Here is a 19,295-nt window from a genome sequence, read left to right as displayed (position 1 = left end):
ATGACAGACAGAGATAAACTGTTGTTCCTGTTAAAGCTTCAGCCCCTTCACTCCCACATAAGAGCTTTTTGGAACCATAACGATGTGCCGGCCAGCGGCGAAATGTGTCCTGGAAGCAGTTTTGATGTTCTTTGAGTGAGTCAGCACACTTGGATGCAAATGACTGCCTCAGGTGTGGTGACTGCTTTTTTTTGTAATTAAACAGACACGAAATATGCCTTCATAACTGCTTGAGTGAAGACTAAAAGGATAGTTTGAATACTTAAGGATCAGTGCTAATGAATCCTGATCATCTGGACTTAACCCCTTGAAACTAGAGCAAATTGGTTGGATTTCTTTCAACAACAGAGGGAAAAGGGAATGATCACCTTTTGAAGACACAGCTCAAAAATTGCAAGAAATCAGCAAAAAGTTAGAAGGAAATTGGCTGAAAAGTAGCAAAAAAAAACCCAATAACAAACAAACAAAATGACCAGAAAAAATCTATGAGAAATATTAAAATATACATGTATATGCTTTTGTTCTGTAACATAATTTTAAATGTATAATTACAGTAATATATATATATTATTCTCTGGACATTTTTTTTATTTTAATTAGATTTTTTACATTTCTAATGTTCTAATATTCATTTCTTTTTTGCAAAAACAAAAGTTTTGTCCATTTTTTTTGTCCAAATTTGCGGGGCATTTCTTGTTAAGTAGCTCATTGTCTTTTGCCATGATTTTTAAAATAGAAAAGTCTTACCAATTTGCTCAGATTTCGAAGGGTTAAATAGTGTGTGAAAGGCATCTGAATGCAGCACAAATAAGCAAACGGGGATCCAGGTTTCAGAGAGTTCATCGTGCTTGCTAATTTTAACATATTACAAAAAGTCATTTAAGAATTAAAGTTTGATATAAAAGCATCACTTTTCTCATGAAACTGAGAAAATGTTAAATCTCAGACAGGACTCCCAGCTAATTCTCGTTCTCTTTAAAGTATTGAAGCGCCATCTAGTGCTCTTTGTAAGAATATGGTTATCTCACTCATTCAATTGTTATTAGAAGACTAACAGGTAATGTATTTAACATCACAAAAAAAGAAAGTAGTCCTGGTATTAAAAGTCTTAATTTATCTAAAAAATAGTCAAATAAATCAGTGCGTTTTAGGCTTAAAATTTGACTTGTGGCCATCAGTCAAACAACATGAAAAGACAGACAGAGGCAGAGCCGTGTCCCGCAGCTATAATAAAGCAAACCATTCCTGAACTGGCTGCTTTGTTACCTCGCCATGCCAAACACAATGGTATTGTTCTCAACCTACATAATGCATAGTATGACAGCATTATATCACACAGTGGCTCTCTGCAGGGTTTTTTTTTGTCTCTAAGTCCTCACGGTTGTTGGTTTGTTTTTTTTCCAGTGATATTCTATCATTATTTATTCGGATTGTTACATGTATAGGTTAATATCTTCATTTTTATCATCTGGGCAACAATTACAGAGAAGCAGTTGTTGGCAATGAAAAATCTTAGGTCTCAGGCACCCTCGAACAATGCTCATCAAATATCTTTAAAAAAAGAAAAGTAAGAAAATCACACAACTAAAAGGAAAATCTAAATCGTAAACATTTAAACATAAATAACAATTATGAAAAAATATACATTTGTCTAGACAATATTACAAATGAGTAAACTGCATGTTAACAGGAATGTAGCAAATGTTCAGATATGATAAATATATATACACAGAGGTGTAAACAGTGTGTAAAACATTATATTTAAGCATACAAGTATATAATATATATAAGTATGTATAGTAGTAAAGCGGCAGTATTTTATAGTCTAGTATAGTGGACACAGTAGATAAATACTATATCATCACTCCAGCCAGATATTTGTATTGTAGAAGTAGCTGATCAGCATGTTACTTATTTTTAGATATTTTAATTTAAAGGTCTAGTGTGAAGGATTTAGTGACATGCAGTGGTGAGTTTTGACATTGCAACAAACTGAAACTTCTCCCATTTGCAAATGGCTCTATATAGAGCAAGTGTTTGATTTGTCCATTCTGGGCTACTGTAGAAACAACATAGCGGAATTCAAGAGGACCCGCTCCCTATGCAGACAGAAATGGTTCATTTTAAGCTTACAAAAACATTAGGATTCGTAGTTTCAGGTGATCATACATTCATGAAAATATTGTCATGAATATTATATACCATGTATGCCCTCATATCCCCCTTAATCCTACACACTTGACCTTTAAATATATTTGTATTTTCATAAAGATGAAACATTTTCCCCAAAATGTTATCATTAATTCAAAACAGGCGACTTTAATTGATTTTGGACTCCTGCAGGCCAGGAGGATGATTGCCTTATATTGGAGGAAACCAGATATACCTTCAATACATGTATGGGTGAAAGAGATGGCATCTTGTATTGTAATGGAGAAACTGACTTATATAACAAGGGGAAAGGCAGAAGAATTCGAAACAGTGTGGAAACCTCTAATGCAATTTCTTAGCCGTCAGGGTGCACAGTGATTTTGAAATTAATGTGTTACTGAGCCCGTCTATATTTAGTTATGTCTATTAATCTGTTTTTTGATATGTCTGTTTTGTTTTTTGTCATGTATGTCTAGTACAGTATGTCTATGTATTATTTTATGTCTAATTCAAGTATTGTTATTGTTTTATTCAGTGTCTGTTAGTTAAATATGTAAAGTCAATAAAAATATTGTTGAAAAAAAAAAGATGAACCATTTAGTTGTAAGTGACATGTGATGGTCAAACTAAATTTTAGAGTTTTAAATTCTGATTATTTTCAGTATTTTAATGTGCACTAAACATTTTTTCCAGCAAAAATTTCTATAGTTATTACTGACATGATTAAAAAATGAGAACTGTCTGTTGAACTAGACTGGGGAACTTACATGCAGACAAGTCAAAGGTTGAGGTGAACTTGTTGGAGTTTAGGACCCTGCAGGTGTCCGCTGAGAGTCACGTGACAGTGTTTTAGAAGCGGGCAGGACGCTGATGGTACCTTTTCAACAGATTGCAGGCAGCGGAGCTGTGACAAAAGACATGAAATAATAATTGATTAATACTAATAAGTGATGAATTAATTTAAGGTTGAGTCCTCGCGGGACGGCAGCGGACATGGCTGCTGGTGTCTTACTCTTCGTTGGAGTGAACCTCGCATGTTTATCTGTCAGTGGAAACTTGGTAAGAGAGAGATACAGTAAGTTACTTTATTAATGGAAAAGTCAGCTGATCAGTCACAGGGCTGTAGTTCCTGCAAAGTTTTCGTCACGTTCAAACAAGAACAGTTTAACATTTTATATTGGTTTGATCATTTTCTCTCAGTTTAACGCTAAAAAATATAAAGTGTTCAATGTTATGCTGACATAATTTCCAATCCAGGAAGATGATAAATATCACGGAAATACTCTACTATATATCTCATTTTAGTAAAAGTGGCAATACAGTAGTGTACAAGTAAAAGTCCTGCATTCAAAATCTTCAAAGTAAAAGTGCAGTATGATCATTGAAATATACTATAGCATTTTATTTGAATGATCACAGATAAAATAAATTAAAAGTGCAAAGAACGTGTCAGTATGAGAGGAACTTTTACTTTGCATACCTCCGGGAGCTATTTTTATTTTTTCATTTTTATTTACATTTTCATGTGATTTAAAAAAAAAAAAAAAAAAGTTGCTGTGAACTTGCTGTTGATGATGTTGAACATTTCAGTTTTGACTTAACATTTGCTGGAGTTGTAGTTTATTATACTACAAATTCTAAATATTGACAAAGATTTTCACTGATATTGTAAATGCATATCAGTTCCAAATATCGGTTATCGGTCTCATTAACTACTAATAATTTGTATCAGCCCTATAAAACCAATATCAGTCAACCCCTTATCAAAAGTAAAACTACTCATGATACAGAATGACTATTTAAGTATAACACATGCAATATTACTGGATTACATGTTTCGGCTGGTAATAATGGAGATAATTTTAATTACTTTACTGCTAGCTCAATCTAAAATATCATAATTTATTAGTTGATTATGCATTTTATTAGAATAATCTAAATCTGCAAAGTATCTTTTAACTAAAGCTTTAAAATAAATGTAGTGGAGGACAGTACATAAAGTAGTTTGCCTCCAAAATGTACCTCAGTATATAGTATCACAACATGGAAATGAGGTACTCAAGCTAAGTACAAGTACCTCAAACTTGTACCTCAAGAGCAGTCAACTTGATGAAATGTTAGTTATGTTACACCACTCACTGCATGCAACAGAGATGACAGAGTCAATGCAAACTTCCACTTTTCCTCCGAGAGCAGATATCATGCCATCTCTTGCAGGTCTCTGGGGAAAGATCGTTCTCTATAGACTACAAAAACAACTGTTTCCTCAAAGATGAGAAGCCTTTTCAGTTCATCTCAGGCAGCATTCACTACTCCAGAATCCCACAGTACTACTGGAAGGACCGGCTCGTAAAGATGTACATGACTGGACTCAATGCTGTCCAAGTGTAAGTTCAACACATCAGACTCTGAAATGCATGTTTTTGGCATATTCTCTTCCTTTACTGAAAGATTTACTCTGCGTCCACACAGATATGTTCCCTGGAACTTCCATGAAACAGTACAGGGCGTGTACAACTTCACAGGGGACCGAGACCTGGAACATTTTTTGGATCTGGCCAATCAGACAGGTCTTCTGGTCATCCTGCGTCCTGGACCGTACATTTGTGCAGAGTGGGAAATGGTGAGAAATTCAACGTTTGAACAGTATTTATAAAATGAGTTCACAACATTACAGCTTAAGGAAGAAGGAGATAAGGAATGGATATACACGATAAGTGAGTGATATATTATCAAGAAAGTGTCTCAAGCTGAAAATTACAGTGTGTCATTATACAAACAAACCATGGAACATCACAAAGATTTATCTGTCACACTTTTATAAATGCAGTTTTTCAAATATAGCAAGCAACTAGAAGTGCACTCAGAGAGCACAGATCTTAGCCTAGACCAAATGCTCTATCTCGCAATCTAATGAACGTGAAAAATAATTTGTGTACAAACCCCGGGATTCAGATCTGTCCCAACATGTAATGGGCTTTTTCCTACACCCGACTGCCAAGTTTCATGAAAATTGGACCAGTAGTTTTACTGTAATTCTGCTGAGCAACATAAAAACAAACTGAACCGAAAGCATAACCTCCTCGGCAGATATAGCAATATTGTTGCTGAACAGTATGCTCTAGTCTATACCATAGACAAGAGTCATAGACAAGAGTTGGGTTTACCTGCACACAGCTCACAACATGGGTCAGGTCTGCGTTATCAGTAGTAACCATCGTATGAGCACAGTGCAGAGCTGCAACCATTAGCCAGCCAGTGGGATACACACATGGGACTCAGGTGCACACACAGCTGGACCGTCTACCACAACAAAAAACAGAGAAGCTCTGATTAGAACACAAACACAGTGATTGTGACTTCATTCTCTGGTCAGGATGCCATAACTCTGCTATATCTTTACATAGCAAATAGTTGTTTGCGCCATTTTAATGGTCTTTATAAAACCTTTAACATGTGTTTTATAAGCTTTAAAATATCATTCAGAAGTATGGATCTCATTGCGCCTTACTATTTACTATTCATGAGTACCATTTCGTGAGAAAGAGACTCGTGGACTGGTTTTTAGTCGCCTTACTTAGAAATCATAAGCATGATCTCCAACCACTTCCTGTTTGCATTTTTGATGACGCTGAGCATTTGATAAAACAATTTTCTTCCAACGCATCTATTTCCTGATATTTTCTTCCCAGGGTGGATTGCCAGCATGGCTACTTCAGAAACCAAATATCATACTTCGCTCAGCTGATGCAGGTATAACGTGCAACTACTGTGTGTGTCTTTTGTTCTTAGTTTTAAAAGTTAATGCTCCACTAATGTGTTTTCTTCTGCTCTAGATTATATCCAGGCAGTCAGCAACTGGCTTGCCGTTCTTCTGTCCAAAATGAAGCCTTGGCTTTATGTCAACGGGGGAAACATCATTACTGTCCAGGTAGAGCATTAAATGGGTATGTTTTTTTTAAATTAATTAGTATTTTAATGGTTTTAATAAGTAATCCTCTTTGGCTACAGGTGGAGAATGAATATGGAAGTTACTTTGCTTGTGACTACAACTACATGCGTCACCTGCGGACTCTGTTCCGCTTCTTTCTGGGTGAAGACACAGTCCTGTTCACCACTGATGGAAACACAGACAAGGAAATGGCATGCGGGAGTCTGGAGGGATTATATGCAACAGTAGACTTTGGCACAGGTGGACACTTAATGAAAATAATTAATATAGCATCCTGTACTTCCTGAAGTTATTAACAAGGGAAACTTACAATTTCTGCTATTTATTCTCGCCTACAGACACCAACATAACTGAAGCCTTCAGTCGGCAAAGACGGTTTGAACCTCGAGGGCCACTGGTTAATTACATTATTTTAATTTATTAATCCTAAAACGCTGCAATTACTGACTCACCAAAACAACATATGGTGGGAAAATGTTTTAAATTATGTTACAGGTGAACTCGGAGTTCTACACTGGCTGGTTGGACCACTGGGGAGATCAGCATGCTGTGGTTAATGCCCAGAAGGTCAGCAGAATGCTAGGAGAAATGCTAACCATGGGGGCCAGCGTCAACATGTATGTCTCCCTGTAACACTTCTGAATTTTCCTCTTCACTGGTCAAATTTTCCTGACATTGTTTTATTTTATTTTTTAAGTGTCAACAAATCCAACGAATATGGAATATTGCCAGCTTGTTCTTAAGGATGCATAGCTCACTGGTTTAAGATAAAACTGCTTCCAAGACAGTGGTGGAATGTAACTAAGTACATATACTCAAGTACTGTGCTTCAGTATGAATTTTAGGAAATTGTACTTTGCTTGAGTAATTTTTTTTTCATGCCCCATTTTTTTATGTCTCCATATATAAAGCATCTTTGTTTTTATCTGAAAAGTGTAAAAAAGTCTGATATTATTATTATTATTATTATATAATTCTAATCCACTACATTCCAGCGGGCAATATTGTACTTTTTACTACTTGTATCTGAAAGCTTTAGTTACTAGTTCCTTTACAAATGAACATTTTTGCATAAAAAGCAGAAGAAAGGTTTATAAAATATGTTTTGTTGTAAATTAAACTACCCTATAGTTAATACAAGTACGGCTGAAACGTTTATTGTTAATCCATTGGCTGATTGGCAAAGAGAAATAAATTGGCAAAAAAAAAAAGATAAATACTTCAGTCATTTTCTCATTTATTTTGAATAATTTCAAGTTTTGGGGCTGTTTTTTCTTTTTTATATTTGTGTTATTTGGATACTTTTATTTAACATTTTAAGTTTATGTTTTTGATTATTCTCATTTTCCTTTACTTAAGTACCATCTTTAATGCAGAACCTTTACTTGTAACAGAGTATTTTTATAGGGTGCTATTAGTACTTTCATTTAAGTCAAGGATCTGAATACTTCCTCCACCACTGTCCCAGGAAGTGAAAATCACCTGTCCATGTAAATGTTCCCACTAATCCCAAAGTATGCCCCTCTGTCCCCTCAGGTACATGTTTGAAGGAGGCACTAATTTTGGCTACTGGAATGGTAAAGTCACTGGTTTCATTAATTGTCATTTTGGATCATCTGAGCCGTTCACACGATCCAGATGGAGATAACAGGCTCAACTTGTGGTGCATTTATCTCTTTGTCGCCCCCCCTGAAGGTGCTGATCATGACACAAGGTTCCGCTCAGTCGTGACTAGTTATGATTATGACGCCCCGCTGTCTGAGGCAGGAGACCCCACAGAGAAGCTGTTGGCCATCAGAGATGTTATTAAGCAGGTAGCACTGATTGAACTCCCCCCCCACTGAGCCTGGTGTCCTGATTACACTTGTTCATATGTGTAAGGTATGATTAATGTGTCACTGTATCTCTACAGTTTAGAGATATTCCCTCTGGCCCCATGCCGCCAGCAACTCCCAAGTTTGCCTACGGCTTTGTGACCCTAAAAAAGGTAATACACCAAACAAAAATTTAAATGCAACACTTTTGTTTTTGCTCCCATTTTTTTTTTTTACACGTTTAAATTAAGGATCTAAGACTTTTTTATGCACTTAATGGATATATTACTTTCACATTTTGGTTGCAAATTTGTTAAAATCTGTTAGTGAGCACTTGTCCTTTTCTAAGATAATCCCTCCACCTGACATGTGTTGCTTATCAAGATGCTGATTAAACAGCATTGATACTACACAGTTTGCCTTGGGATGGTCCCAATAAAAGGCCACTCTGAAATGGGCAGTTTTATTACAAAACACACTGCCATGGGTGTCGCAAGTTTTTAAGGAGGCGTGCCATTGGTATGCTAACTGCAGGAATGTCCACCAGATCTGTTTCCTGTGAACTGAATGGTCATTTCACGACCATTAGATGCCTTCAGTGATGTTACCGTGAATTTGGAAGTACATACAACCATCCTCACAACAGCAGATTGTATTTGACAGTTTGTGCAGAAAATGCTAGGTTGAGCAAACCAGTTGTTGCATCAGCTGTCCGGATGGATGGTGTCATACAGTCTTGCAGGTGAGGACACTGGATGTGGAGGTTCTGAGCTGATGTGATTTACACTTGGTCTGCAGTTGTGAGGCTGGTTGGATGTACTGTCAAATTAACAAAGACAACATTGGAGAAAGCTTATTGTAATGAAATGAACATTTAGTTCACGGGTGGATGGATTGTCTTGGAAAATTGAGAAGTGCTCCCTTACGCATACTTTTAAAAAAGTGTGACCAAAATTTGACAAATGTATCTATTAAGTGCATTAAAAAGTCTTTGATTTTTGACTTGAACCTGTAAAAAAAATGGCAGCAAAAACAATGTGTTCCATTTTAATTTTTGCTCAGTACAATTTAAGCTTTTAAAGTGCTAAAATTCCCAAGAGAGGTTGCCGCGATTGATCCAAATAATTAATGCCTTTACAGGTTGGCAACATCAGCGATCTGTTGAACACCCTGTCGCCCCTTGGACCAGTGGAATCCCAGTATCCTCTGACATGTGAAGAGATGAAACAGGTACGGTGTCAGTCTAAAGGCAACAACAGAGAGGAAGGGACTAGTGTTGTAGTGACAGTAAACCTCTTGAAACATGGAGAACTTCTAGACTGTTGTGTCTGCAACCTGTCATGTCTATTGTGTTCAGTACTATGGATACATGCTTTATCGGACCACCCTGCCCCGGGACCTCTCAGAGCCTACGCCACTTATCTCTCCACTGAATGGGGTTCATGACCGTGCATATGTGTCCGTCAATGGGGTAAGCCTTCACAATGAACTTTTGTTGTCAGACTTTGTCAGGGTTAGGTACAGGGAAAACATCACAAATTAAGTCCAGACATGACTGTTTGTAAATTGTTGGGTTGTGAAAATTCTAATTCTTACTTAGGTTGTTATGATTTTTTTAATATATGTGTGTCTGTGTGGACAGGTTTTCCAGGGTCTATTGGAGAGAGACACTGTTCTTGTGATGAACCTTACTGGACAGCAGGGGGACACTGTGGACATCCTTGTTGAGAACATGGGCAGGGTGAACTTTGGCAGCAAGATCAATGACTACAAGGCAAGAGATTAAAGTCCAATACGATAGAGAGTAAATTACATTTTTTTCTGCAAATCATAACACTTCTTTAAAGCTTGTTTTGTTGACATTATCTTTACTTCCTCATTATCTGGGGTTCCACCAAACCTCAATGATTTATGTGTAAAACCAAAAACTGCTAAATCAGTGTTTTTTTTAATTTATTTTGACCTCACGAAAACCAAGCAAGTAGTAAAGGTTGTTTGTGTTTCTTTTAGACCAATCAGAATCATCTTGGGTGGAGCTAAACGCAGGACGCAGCTTTCCTCTCGCAAAATTGTGTCGAGAACTCCTCCACTGGACAAATTCTGACTCTAAAATGATAAATTATTTTAAAAAAGTATTCCCATTTGTTTGACAGTCACTGTGATTAAAAAAAACCCTACCTACTCAGAGTACAATTATTATATGGTAAACAGTATGTGTCCTGCAGGGCCTTTTGAGCGACCTGATCCTGGGTAAAGATGTACTGACTAACTGGAAGATCTACCCTTTGGACATTGATGGAGCCATTGCTGGTGGATGGCCTCATTCAGACGGTCAAAAGTCTCGCCCACCTCCTAAGAAAGAGTCTTCAGTTGGACCAGTCTTTTACATGGGGACCTTACAGCCCAACGGCCTTGCCTGGGACACCTTTCTCAAACTCCATGAGTGGAAAAAGGTAATGTTGAGGTTGACACTTGAATTCCTGCGTGTGTTTACCTCATGATTCCAGAGAAAAAAGTAATAGTATCCTCATCATTGTCTTTTTTTTTTGTAATAGGGTCAGATTTGGATCAATGGTATGAATCTGGGACGATACTGGCCAGCCAAGGGCCCTCAACAGACTCTTTATGTCCCTGGACCCCTGCTCAGCACCACCCAGCCAAACAACATCACAGTGCTGGAGCTGGAAGGGGCCCCAGCTCACCTACGGATTCTGTTCATGGACCGACCTCAACTCAACTTCACTGCTGGAAAGTCTTAACAGACCGCACTGCGTATTGTAGTACGATATTTTCAACACTCAGCTGTAGGCAACTACATCCCAATATGTGTGTAAAGCAAGTTTGACTAAAGCCAAATAGAAGTCTTTGGAACAATTCACCTGATGTGAGAAAAATGCGCAATGCTTTTTCCTTATTATTTCTGTGGCATCACTATTCTTGATCACTTCAGATTTCAGTGTATCATTTGTAGCCAGTTTCTTCTATCGTTGCACTCCAGTGTCAGCTGCTTTAAAACATTCAGTCAAACAGTGATTTATGATGATTTTGTCTTTAAGTTTGAACATTCACTGAACACCTGTGGGAAAAAAATGACAGCGATGTAAAAACAGTATGACAGTTTTTTATTGAATTAGATTTTTTTTTTTTTTACCTTTTGATATTTGCAGATAATTTGAATAAATTATACATTTATTACGTTATGTTTTAAAACAATATACGCCTCCAGTAGTCTGAGTTGATCAGCCACAACTGAATTATATTTAAAATGTATTTTTGTAGTTGAAAATGAAACTAGCACCTTTCCAAGACGCTGCTATACTAAGCTTGATTTACAGTTGGGTGCTTGACACTTTTGATGAGTATTGCTCAACAGAAATTATGTATTTTCAACAGGGAAAAAGTGCCGCTCAACACTTTCCTTTCATGTCGCACGTGTAGAATTGCAGTTAACGTCATATTTTGCTGTGCAATGTGATTGGTAGTGTTACTTACTTACGTTGCCATTGAGATAGCAGTTGTCAATCAAAACCAACGCCGCCATTTCCGTCACTTCTGTTCCACAGAAGCTGCTGTCTGTCAGCAGCAGCACTTGAGGCCCTCAGAGGACAGCGGCCTGCCAAACTGCCTTCACCAGGCTGACTGACAGCAGGCATTTACTGCACCAAAATAGTTTTTTCATCAACAGTGACTGTGTTTTTTGACTGATTCAATGATTTTATTTCCCAGCCCACTGTAGCAAGAGAGGGGAATCTGCCACTCAGACAGACTGGGAGCTGATCAATCAATGTAGATAGTTTTAATAAATTAAAACCACATATACAGCAGGATATTTGTGTTATTTAAACAGCTGTCTGTGCAGATTACGCTTCACTAAATGGGACAGAAATAGACTTTGACTGTAAAAACTGCAGGTGGTCTCTAGTTACCACAAAGAAGACTTGGAATCTTTCGCCGAAACATAAATTTAAAATGACGCGCAACCAATTAATTTCTTTTGAGCAACACTCATCAAAAGTGTCAAGCCCCCGGACATAAATCAGGCTTTGGAATTCAATCAAGGCTGCACAAATTCACTGTTAGACTTAAGAGGTAGCTTGCTTCTGAGTAAGATTTCCCACAGGGGTGTTAGGTCTTGCCTGGGAGGGTGTTGGCTTTTCGATGTGCTTGGACACAGCGAGGGGTGCAGAACGAATAATCTAGGTACTGAAATGGGATCTTCCCGAGTAGAGACTCTCCACACATCCAGCACCTCCTGGAGACAAAGACAGAAGCACAATGACATTTTTGAGCAAAAAAAGCAGATACAGTACTGCTCGCACTGTAAATGTATGAGCCCCTGCGTGTTGACTCTAATGAGAGAATGTCTCCTGAGGGACTTACTTGACATTAGAGAGGCCGATGCCTGTTGCAGCTACTTGCTCTGCTAACCTCCTCTCTGCTGCCAGAGCTCTCTGTAACCAAAAAAACAATACTTCCAACTTTTAATGTTAAAAAAAACAAAACAAAACTGAATATCAGAGATGAAACACACATCAACTTACCTTTTCACGATCAGTCAGAGATGCAAACCTCTTCTTTTCCTCTGCCTCCAACTCTTGTTTCCGCTTTTCCTCCTTCTGCTCTTTTTCTCTGTGTTTCCTCAGTGCCTTTTGTGCCTTTTTCTTCTCTGTCTTTTTAGATTCAATTTCTGCTGTGAGTGGCCCAGGGACCTTGAGGTGCGGAAGTTTAAAAGAAAATAAGTGCTCTGCTTGAATTTAATGGCAATAAGAAACGTTAGACTGCACATTTTTACCTGCGCCTTGCTGTAGTCATATTTGTCAGGATTCTCGCCCATGTATTTACGAAAGACATTCCTCGTGTCCTTATCAGGGGCAACAATATACGGGGTCTGCCCTTTGTTATTCCTGTGATAAAATATTGCAGAAATAATGTTAAAGCCCGGGCTTAGGTTCAATGCATTCACTGCAACTGCTGCAAGCTATCACACTATCAAGAATTATAGCTTTATTCTTCGAGTATATTATTTTTTATACCTGCAGGCTGGGTCTGCTCCTGCGTCCAGGAGCAGCCTGACCACAGCCTTCTGTGCAGCCGCTGAGGCCACATGCAGAAAAGTGAACCCCGACGAGTCTATGGGCTTATTAAGGATAGTTAGAGGACTTGTGACATCTAAAGGGTTGCTCTCCGTCTGCTCTCGGCTTTCTGACATTTCTCCAGGAAGCTGAAGGAGTCTGCACAGAGCGTTCACATCCCCGACCTTACAGGCTGTAAACACTTCATCCCTCAGGGCAAACTCTGAAGACTCATCAACTATTTCTAAGGACACAGAAAATTCAATACGTTTCTTGAACATTTTATACTCCAGAAGTAAAGAGAAATGCAAAACTGAGAAACAGGTGCAACATAACAGTGCAAAAGAAGCACTGACTCACCTTCCAGTTGTTTCTTACTCTGTGCTTTCCTCTTTCTCTTGTTCTTTGTTTGCGTCTCTTGAGGGGCGTCTTCTGCTGCTGTAGCCTCAGGCACTTCCTCTTCTTGATTATCTGCTTCTGTGTTACTCAACTCTGTCACACATGGATGTGAAATTTCATTAACCTTGCAGAACTATGTGATAAATAAGCATTCCTTTGGTTTCTATAATGTAGTTATTTGATGACACACTGGACAGACCTACCCTCATTTGGCAGTTTGGTTTCCTCTTTCTTTCTCCTCCTCCTCCTCCTGTGCCTGGAGGGATAGATTTCAGACTCCCTGAGGTCCAGAGTTCCTATTGTCAGCTCCATCATCTCCAACTGGATCTCTCCAGCCTCTTCTTCATCAGAGCTTTCGTGCTTTTCTGCTGCTTATGCCAAAAATAAAGGAAGTGTACTGTAACACCAAACTTCACAGTAAAAAAACTTTGTGTTTGTGAAATACTAGTTTCATTCTAATTTTAGTAAGCTTAATTTTGGCATCATATTTTATCCTCAACAAAGTGTAAGCCCACAGTGTCCAGTTTCATCTCTTGAGCTTACCTGTCTCTTGATCTGTATTTGTTTGTGCTGTAGGTTTGACAGATTTTTTCCAGGTCTTCTTAGTTGGACTGAAGACTGCAGACACGTCTGTGTCTTTCCCTGCAACAAGATATTACGCACACTGTATTTATTATATCCTGGCTGTATGACAATGAGCAGATAACATGTCATTATTCCAAGGATATAATTCAGTTTACCATAAACATGGACAGTGGAAAGCACCTCGTGTGCCCTCTGTGTCTCTCGAAAGGTTGCCCTGCGTGTGGCAAACGGAAGAGTGCGAATCCTGGGATCTTTTTTGTCAAGCGGAGCCATGCGACCACCAAAAAAGATGCCTTTGTTGTAGCTGGGGGCTCGTACAAATATTGCAGAGGCCTCCTTCAAGTGTTCAGCCCAGCTGACCAGAAGATCTTGGATGTCCTGCAAAACATTACACAATGTAGAATTTATATTTTTTATTATTGTATCATGCAAACAATAATGCCCCCTGAATGGGCTTATAAGTAACCATATGATCAAACAAGCCAGAGCCAAAGCCCAGAGAACGTATTTTTAGACAAGAAAAAGTAACAAAAAAAGGATCATAGTTATCAAGGACACAATTAAGAGACTTAGATAAAGATGTCAATAAAAGGTACGAATGATAAAAAGCAAGTTCAGTGAAATAATAAGCCCCTGAGAATACTTAAAATTACTTAAGATTTAGACAAAATAATCTGATACAAGAACAGCTAAAAGTGAGATTTAAAATCAGCTTAAGGATAAAACCAAGGTAAGTTTTAGATTGTTCTTTATGTTGTTCCAGGCTGCAGGTGCACTGTGAGAAAAACTGGATTTTCCAAGCTCAGTAAAAACAGCCAGCACCCGCAACATAATCCAATCTTTTGAGCATGTTTGATAAGAGCCCACATTAACCCTGCAGCAGCCCTGACACAGCCAGCAGACTGTGAATAAGCAGCACTGAGGCTTCGCAGATGCATCAACTCACTCACATAAAAGTAAATATAATTGCCACTTTTAGAGAAGGATGTATACCTTAACAGAAACTTCAAATGGTACTAGAAAAAAAGCATTATGAGGAGTACATGGATCGTCATTAGCTATCTGAGAGAGCTTAATTTGTTTATACTTTGTAAATAAAAGACAAAACGATCAATGGAAAGGAAAAAAAATGAGCACGCAGTTAAATGAACTATAATCTTACCTTGACTAGCGCCGCCTCATTGTGTCGCCTCAGAGCAGCTCCTGCAGATTTGGGCGTGTTACTGCGGTTCTGAGAGTCTCTGAGTCCTTGAGCAGTGCCTCGCTTTGCTCGCACTGTGTATCGGTGGAAGGTCTTGTGCTGAAGGACTTCTTTTCTGTAAAATATATACGTTTGTTGGGAAAATTCTCACACACGACTGAGTTGGCAATCCTGTAATCAAAGGAACTGAGAGCAAACAAACCAAAAATCTGTCCACTCACCCTCGAAATACAGCACCAGCAAAGTGGCCTCCACCTGTCATGAGAATGACCCACACGGTCTTCTCATTAATGGCCTTCAGGGACGATGCCTTGTCTAGCTCATCATCCGACTGAAATATTACAGGAACAGAACATGAAATTACAGTAAAACTAGAATCAGCTCATTTTCAAGGTAGGCACCCAAGATCAGTGTCACCGATTCAGTATCTCACTAAATGTCTCCCATTCTGTTTCTGAGTTACGGCGTTAAAAAAAGCTGGAAAAGTGTTTTTTTACAGACTATTATAATGTCACATGAAAGTTGACCTTTGACCTCTTGCATATAAAATGTCATCATTTTATCCTAGTAGACATTTGAGTGAATTTTTGTCATGATAAGCAAATGAATTCTTGAGTTATGGGCGAAAAAATGTTTTGTCACAGTGACCTATGACCACCAAACTCTATTTAGTTTATCATTGAGTCCAAGTGAAAGTTTGTGCCAAATTTAAAGAAATTCCCTCTAAGAGATCTTGAGATATCGCATTCACAAGAATGGGACGGACAGAAAAACTGAAAACATGATGCCTCCACCGACTGCTACTACCAGCACAAAGGCTTAAAATTTACATGTCTATGGTCCAACACAGTGCTGTGCTGCACCTGCGGAGTCTCACCTTTCCCTGCAGAATGCAGCGGTACACCGACAGATACTGTCCAGTTGAGTTCTGGAAAACCACCTTGCTGGAGAGCCGACCAGTAAATAAACTGGTCTCAGCTGAGCTCTCATTATCAGTACCAGTGACGTTGCTGTATGTTCCCCCACTCTCACTTTCGGAGTCTTCGTCCTCTGAATCGGACTCTGAGCCTGAGATACTTGACATGTCTCCTGTAAAGCCATAATGTAAAGAAATCAATCAACTGATACAAACACTTTAGCAGCCCATCGCTCTCGTTTAAATGTAGCGACTCTGGTTTCCTCACCAGCTCCAGTCTTCTTCTCAAACTCCTCAGCTGTGATCGGCGGCATTCCCGAAATCTTTAGTCTCAAGTTGAAGCGATGCCAGTCGAGCTTGTAGTGCTCCATCTGAAATTTAAGGACAAAACATATTTTGCTTAAATGATGAATCGTGCTCGTGTACAGTCTTCAGTACATCAGTGGGTCTTGAAGTTGTGTGGTCACCTGTTCTTCACGATTGATAAAGACACATTTGCAGGCTGAGCAGACCATCTTGTCTGAAACCTCTCTAACCAGGCTGGACTCTCGCTGTCTGTCCTCCTCTGGGGATTTGTCTTCCAGCTCTATTAGGGAGGCAACACAAGGCTAGGTTCAAATAGAAAATGAAGGGCGTTGTCTTTTCACTACAGAAACACACAGGTGGAATTTTACTAAGTACATCATCATCTACAGGGATGGTTTAGATTTGTTTTTAAGTGGGGTTGTATGGAGTACAGTACAATACAGCGTATTACATACAGCAGATGTCAGTCAACACGCCCCCAGTTTGAAGAAGGACGCTGGAGTCCAGCACAGAAATTAACCAATGTACTGCTGTCGAGGAGACAGCAACAAAATATATTCAAGTCACCAAAGAAAATCAATAACAGTTTGAGTGTATGCTATACTGAGAATATTTTCACTGCTTTAACTTTCTGTCAGACATCCTGCTCCAACAGGGCCATTAACAGCTTCAGTTCCCCATCTATTTAATTGTCAAGGCCACCAGACTCCACTGACAAAAACTGTCATTTTAGCTTGCTGAATTAAAACTGCTGGCTACCACTGCTTCAACCAGTCAGTTTGCGTTGTTGTGTGACTTAGGAGAATCCCAGCTAACCCTTTTAAATGCCAAAATCCCACAATAACACAGACAAACTTACTGATCGAGGCAGCGGTAGACCAGCAGCTCCTGTGATCATCAACTTTAAATCATTGTTTTTCTCAGTGGAGTCTGGCTTTGAAAAGAGCCATATAACGGCCTGATTTCCCTCTGGAAATCAATGTCTGACAGTAAGATAAAGCAGTGATAATAGTCTAAATATATTGTACACTTAAACTGGTGTTGATTTTTTTAGGTGACTAAAATACATTTTTTTGCTAACCACTCCACAGCAGTACATAAGCTTCTGTGTTGGACTCCAGCCTGCTTTTCAAAACTGGGTGGGAGCATACTGACATCTACCCCATACAACCCCACTTTAAAAAATCTGAATAATCCCTTTAAGTATTGTACCTAAGTACAATTTTGAGGTACTTGTACTTTACTTGAATATTTCCTTTAAATGCAACTTTATACTTCACTTCATAAAAGAGGGCACTTTTTTCATCCACTACATTTGTCTGACAGCTTAAGTTACTTTTCAGATTACAATTTTTCATACCCTTCCTGTCCAGTGAAAACCATGTTAGTGTTCTGTTTCTGTAAACTTATGAAAAATTGCCTTTTCAGAGATCTAAAAAGCACTCTAAAGCAATCTAAAAGCACATGATGATCTTATAGCATATGATGCAGATTTGACTACCCTACTCTACAAGCACATATAAATGAGTTACAATTACCGCTGGACAATGCAACATTAACACTAATGCATCAGTAATATTAATCCTAAAAACATTTTAAAACACTGAAAGCAGCCATTGTTCAGCAGAATAACTCCCTTCACTATTAACCTTTTTACGCACATTTCGCTTATACTTTCAATACTTTAACTTAAGTAAGAGGTTGAATTCAGGACTTTTGCTTGTAGTCAAGTATTTTCACACAGAAGTATTAGCACTTTTAAGTAAAGGATCTGAATACTTTTTCACAATTCAGAAAGCACAGCTACAGTTCACAGATACCGGCTGAGGCTGGGTCAGTGTTGACAGCCTGTGTCACTTCTCTCAGTCCCATCAAAGCCTCGTCATTTGGGGACAAATGAAAGATGGAGCGGCAGTCAGCGACGGTGGTCATTGTTGTTTTTCCTCGTGACCTAAGTAATGACATTAAAAACACAGAAACATATTGTAAGTTTTGTTTGGAGTTATCCAAAATAATAACTTTCATTCAGACATACCCACAATAATTAACTACACCAGTCTGTTGTTAACAGCTTAGTCAAGCTCTTACAGTATTACTGTTATTACCTGGCAACAGATACAAACCAATTTTATTCCGAAAGCTAGCGTCATCTTAGCTGATGTAACTATCTGCTCTTTGAACCACACGTGTAGTGATGACTAACAGCAGCCAGTGTCCATTAAAAGGCTGTGTTGTCCACCCTCTGCCAATATGTCTTTAAGTGTATTACAACTTTTATAAATTACAATTTACTAACTTAAAAATAGCAAACAACTCACCATAAAAGGATGTCTGGAAAAGCAGCGCTACCGCAGTGTTAAGACTGTGTTCTCGCGACACGTCTACGGAAGCCCAGAAGCGACAATAACGCGTAGATGAGAAGGCGTTCAAAGCACAGACCAAAGGTTGCAAACTAGCATTTGTTTTCTGCAGCTATAAGTGATATAACTCCATGTATTTCACACGGTACGTAATCACATCTTTGCTGTACTCTAGACGCTTTAAACCCTGGATCAACATCATCTTTCTTGTGCTTTCCTCAGATGCCTTTCACAAGCATTTTAACTAATGAAACGTGTGCAAATTCGGTTTGATGTATTTCTAAAACATGGGGGGGGGGCAATCAGCAACTTGGTATGATATGTCCAAAAAAAAAAAAAAATAGAAAAAAGTAAAAGATGACACGAAAATTAGCTTTAAAAAAATAACAAGCAAGATAATCATTAGATAATAATCAAATAACTTGGAAAAAATATGAATAAAATTATATTTATATTACTATTATTATGTATTTATTAGGTAACGGTATAAATATATATTATACATTGATATTGATTATTTTATTTTAGCATTTTTTTCA

General features: G+C 38.3%; 2 protein-coding genes and 1 long non-coding RNA gene across 5 annotated transcripts; 1 reads left to right on the top strand and 2 right to left on the bottom strand.

The window, feature by feature from the left end:
* Positions 1-673: 673 nt before the first annotated feature.
* On the bottom strand, positions 674-5,829 carry LOC148188499 (uncharacterized). The gene is made up of 3 exons (XR_015777629.1): positions 5,319-5,829; positions 2,919-3,055; positions 674-1,551 (listed from the first exon to the last, which is right to left on the bottom strand). It is a non-coding gene; the product is annotated as an uncharacterized LOC148188499 (long non-coding RNA).
* glb1l (galactosidase, beta 1-like) lies at positions 3,001-11,130 on the top strand. The gene is made up of 16 exons (XM_042494351.2): positions 3,001-3,210; positions 4,369-4,538; positions 4,624-4,774; positions 5,844-5,904; positions 5,988-6,082; positions 6,163-6,343; positions 6,442-6,500; positions 6,599-6,720; positions 7,640-7,680; positions 7,799-7,917; positions 8,016-8,090; positions 9,058-9,147; positions 9,275-9,388; positions 9,560-9,691; positions 10,143-10,370; positions 10,473-11,130. Exons 1-16 carry the CDS (start codon positions 3,145-3,147, stop codon positions 10,674-10,676), a joined length of 1,908 nt encoding a protein of 635 aa, XP_042350285.1. The 5' UTR covers positions 3,001-3,144; the 3' UTR covers positions 10,677-11,130.
* ankzf1 (ankyrin repeat and zinc finger peptidyl tRNA hydrolase 1) lies at positions 11,023-18,970 on the bottom strand. 3 transcript variants are annotated; one of them, XM_042494349.2, is made up of 16 exons: positions 18,715-18,970; positions 18,217-18,347; positions 16,558-16,676; positions 16,359-16,461; positions 16,052-16,263; positions 15,396-15,505; positions 15,136-15,289; positions 14,129-14,351; positions 13,932-14,030; positions 13,592-13,759; positions 13,350-13,481; positions 12,951-13,233; positions 12,710-12,821; positions 12,459-12,626; positions 12,298-12,368; positions 11,023-12,169 (listed from the first exon to the last, which is right to left on the bottom strand). In XM_042494349.2, the coding sequence occupies exons 2-16, from the start codon at positions 18,326-18,328 to the stop codon at positions 12,043-12,045; spliced, it is 2,193 nt and encodes a 730-aa protein (XP_042350283.2). In that variant the 5' UTR covers positions 18,329-18,347; positions 18,715-18,970; the 3' UTR covers positions 11,023-12,042. The 3 variants fall into 3 exon arrangements, with proteins under 3 accessions (XP_042350283.2, XP_042350284.2, XP_087939303.1); XM_042494350.2 differs by having other exon boundaries at positions 13,592-13,756; positions 18,715-18,969; XM_088083177.1 differs by lacking the exon at positions 18,715-18,970 and adding an exon at positions 18,520-18,540.
* Positions 18,971-19,295: the final 325 nt, after the last annotated feature.

Source organism: Plectropomus leopardus, chromosome 10 (assembly GCF_026936395.1).
Source record: "Plectropomus leopardus strain MGB_pleo_1.0 chromosome 10, ASM2693639v1, whole genome shotgun sequence".
Classification (NCBI taxonomy): Eukaryota; Metazoa; Chordata; class Actinopteri; order Perciformes; family Serranidae; genus Plectropomus; species Plectropomus leopardus.
Note: the sequence above shows the minus strand (reverse complement) of the source record. Positions and strands in the feature narration are given on the sequence as shown.

Bases quoted from the DNA above. Each gene is read 5' to 3' on its own strand.
- glb1l (XM_042494351.2), top strand. From the start codon at position 3,145: ATGGCTGCTGGTGTCTTACTCTTCGTTGGAGTGAACCTCGCATGTTTA. The intron at 4,775-5,843 runs GTGAGAAATTCA...TTTTCTTCCCAG, and splicing joins TTTGTGCAGAGTGGGAAATG to GGTGGATTGCCAGCATGGCT. The intron at 6,721-7,639 runs GTATGTCTCCCT...CTGTCCCCTCAG, and splicing joins ATGGGGGCCAGCGTCAACAT to GTACATGTTTGAAGGAGGCA.
- ankzf1 (XM_042494349.2), bottom strand. From the start codon at position 18,328: ATGACCACCGTCGCTGACTGCCGCTCCATCTTTCATTTGTCCCCAAAT. The intron at 14,352-15,135 runs GTAAGATTATAG...AATGTTTTGCAG, and splicing joins ATGAGGCGGCGCTAGTCAAG to GACATCCAAGATCTTCTGGT. The intron at 13,234-13,349 runs GTGAGTCAGTGC...CTGTGTCCTTAG, and splicing joins GAGTAAGAAACAACTGGAAG to AAATAGTTGATGAGTCTTCA.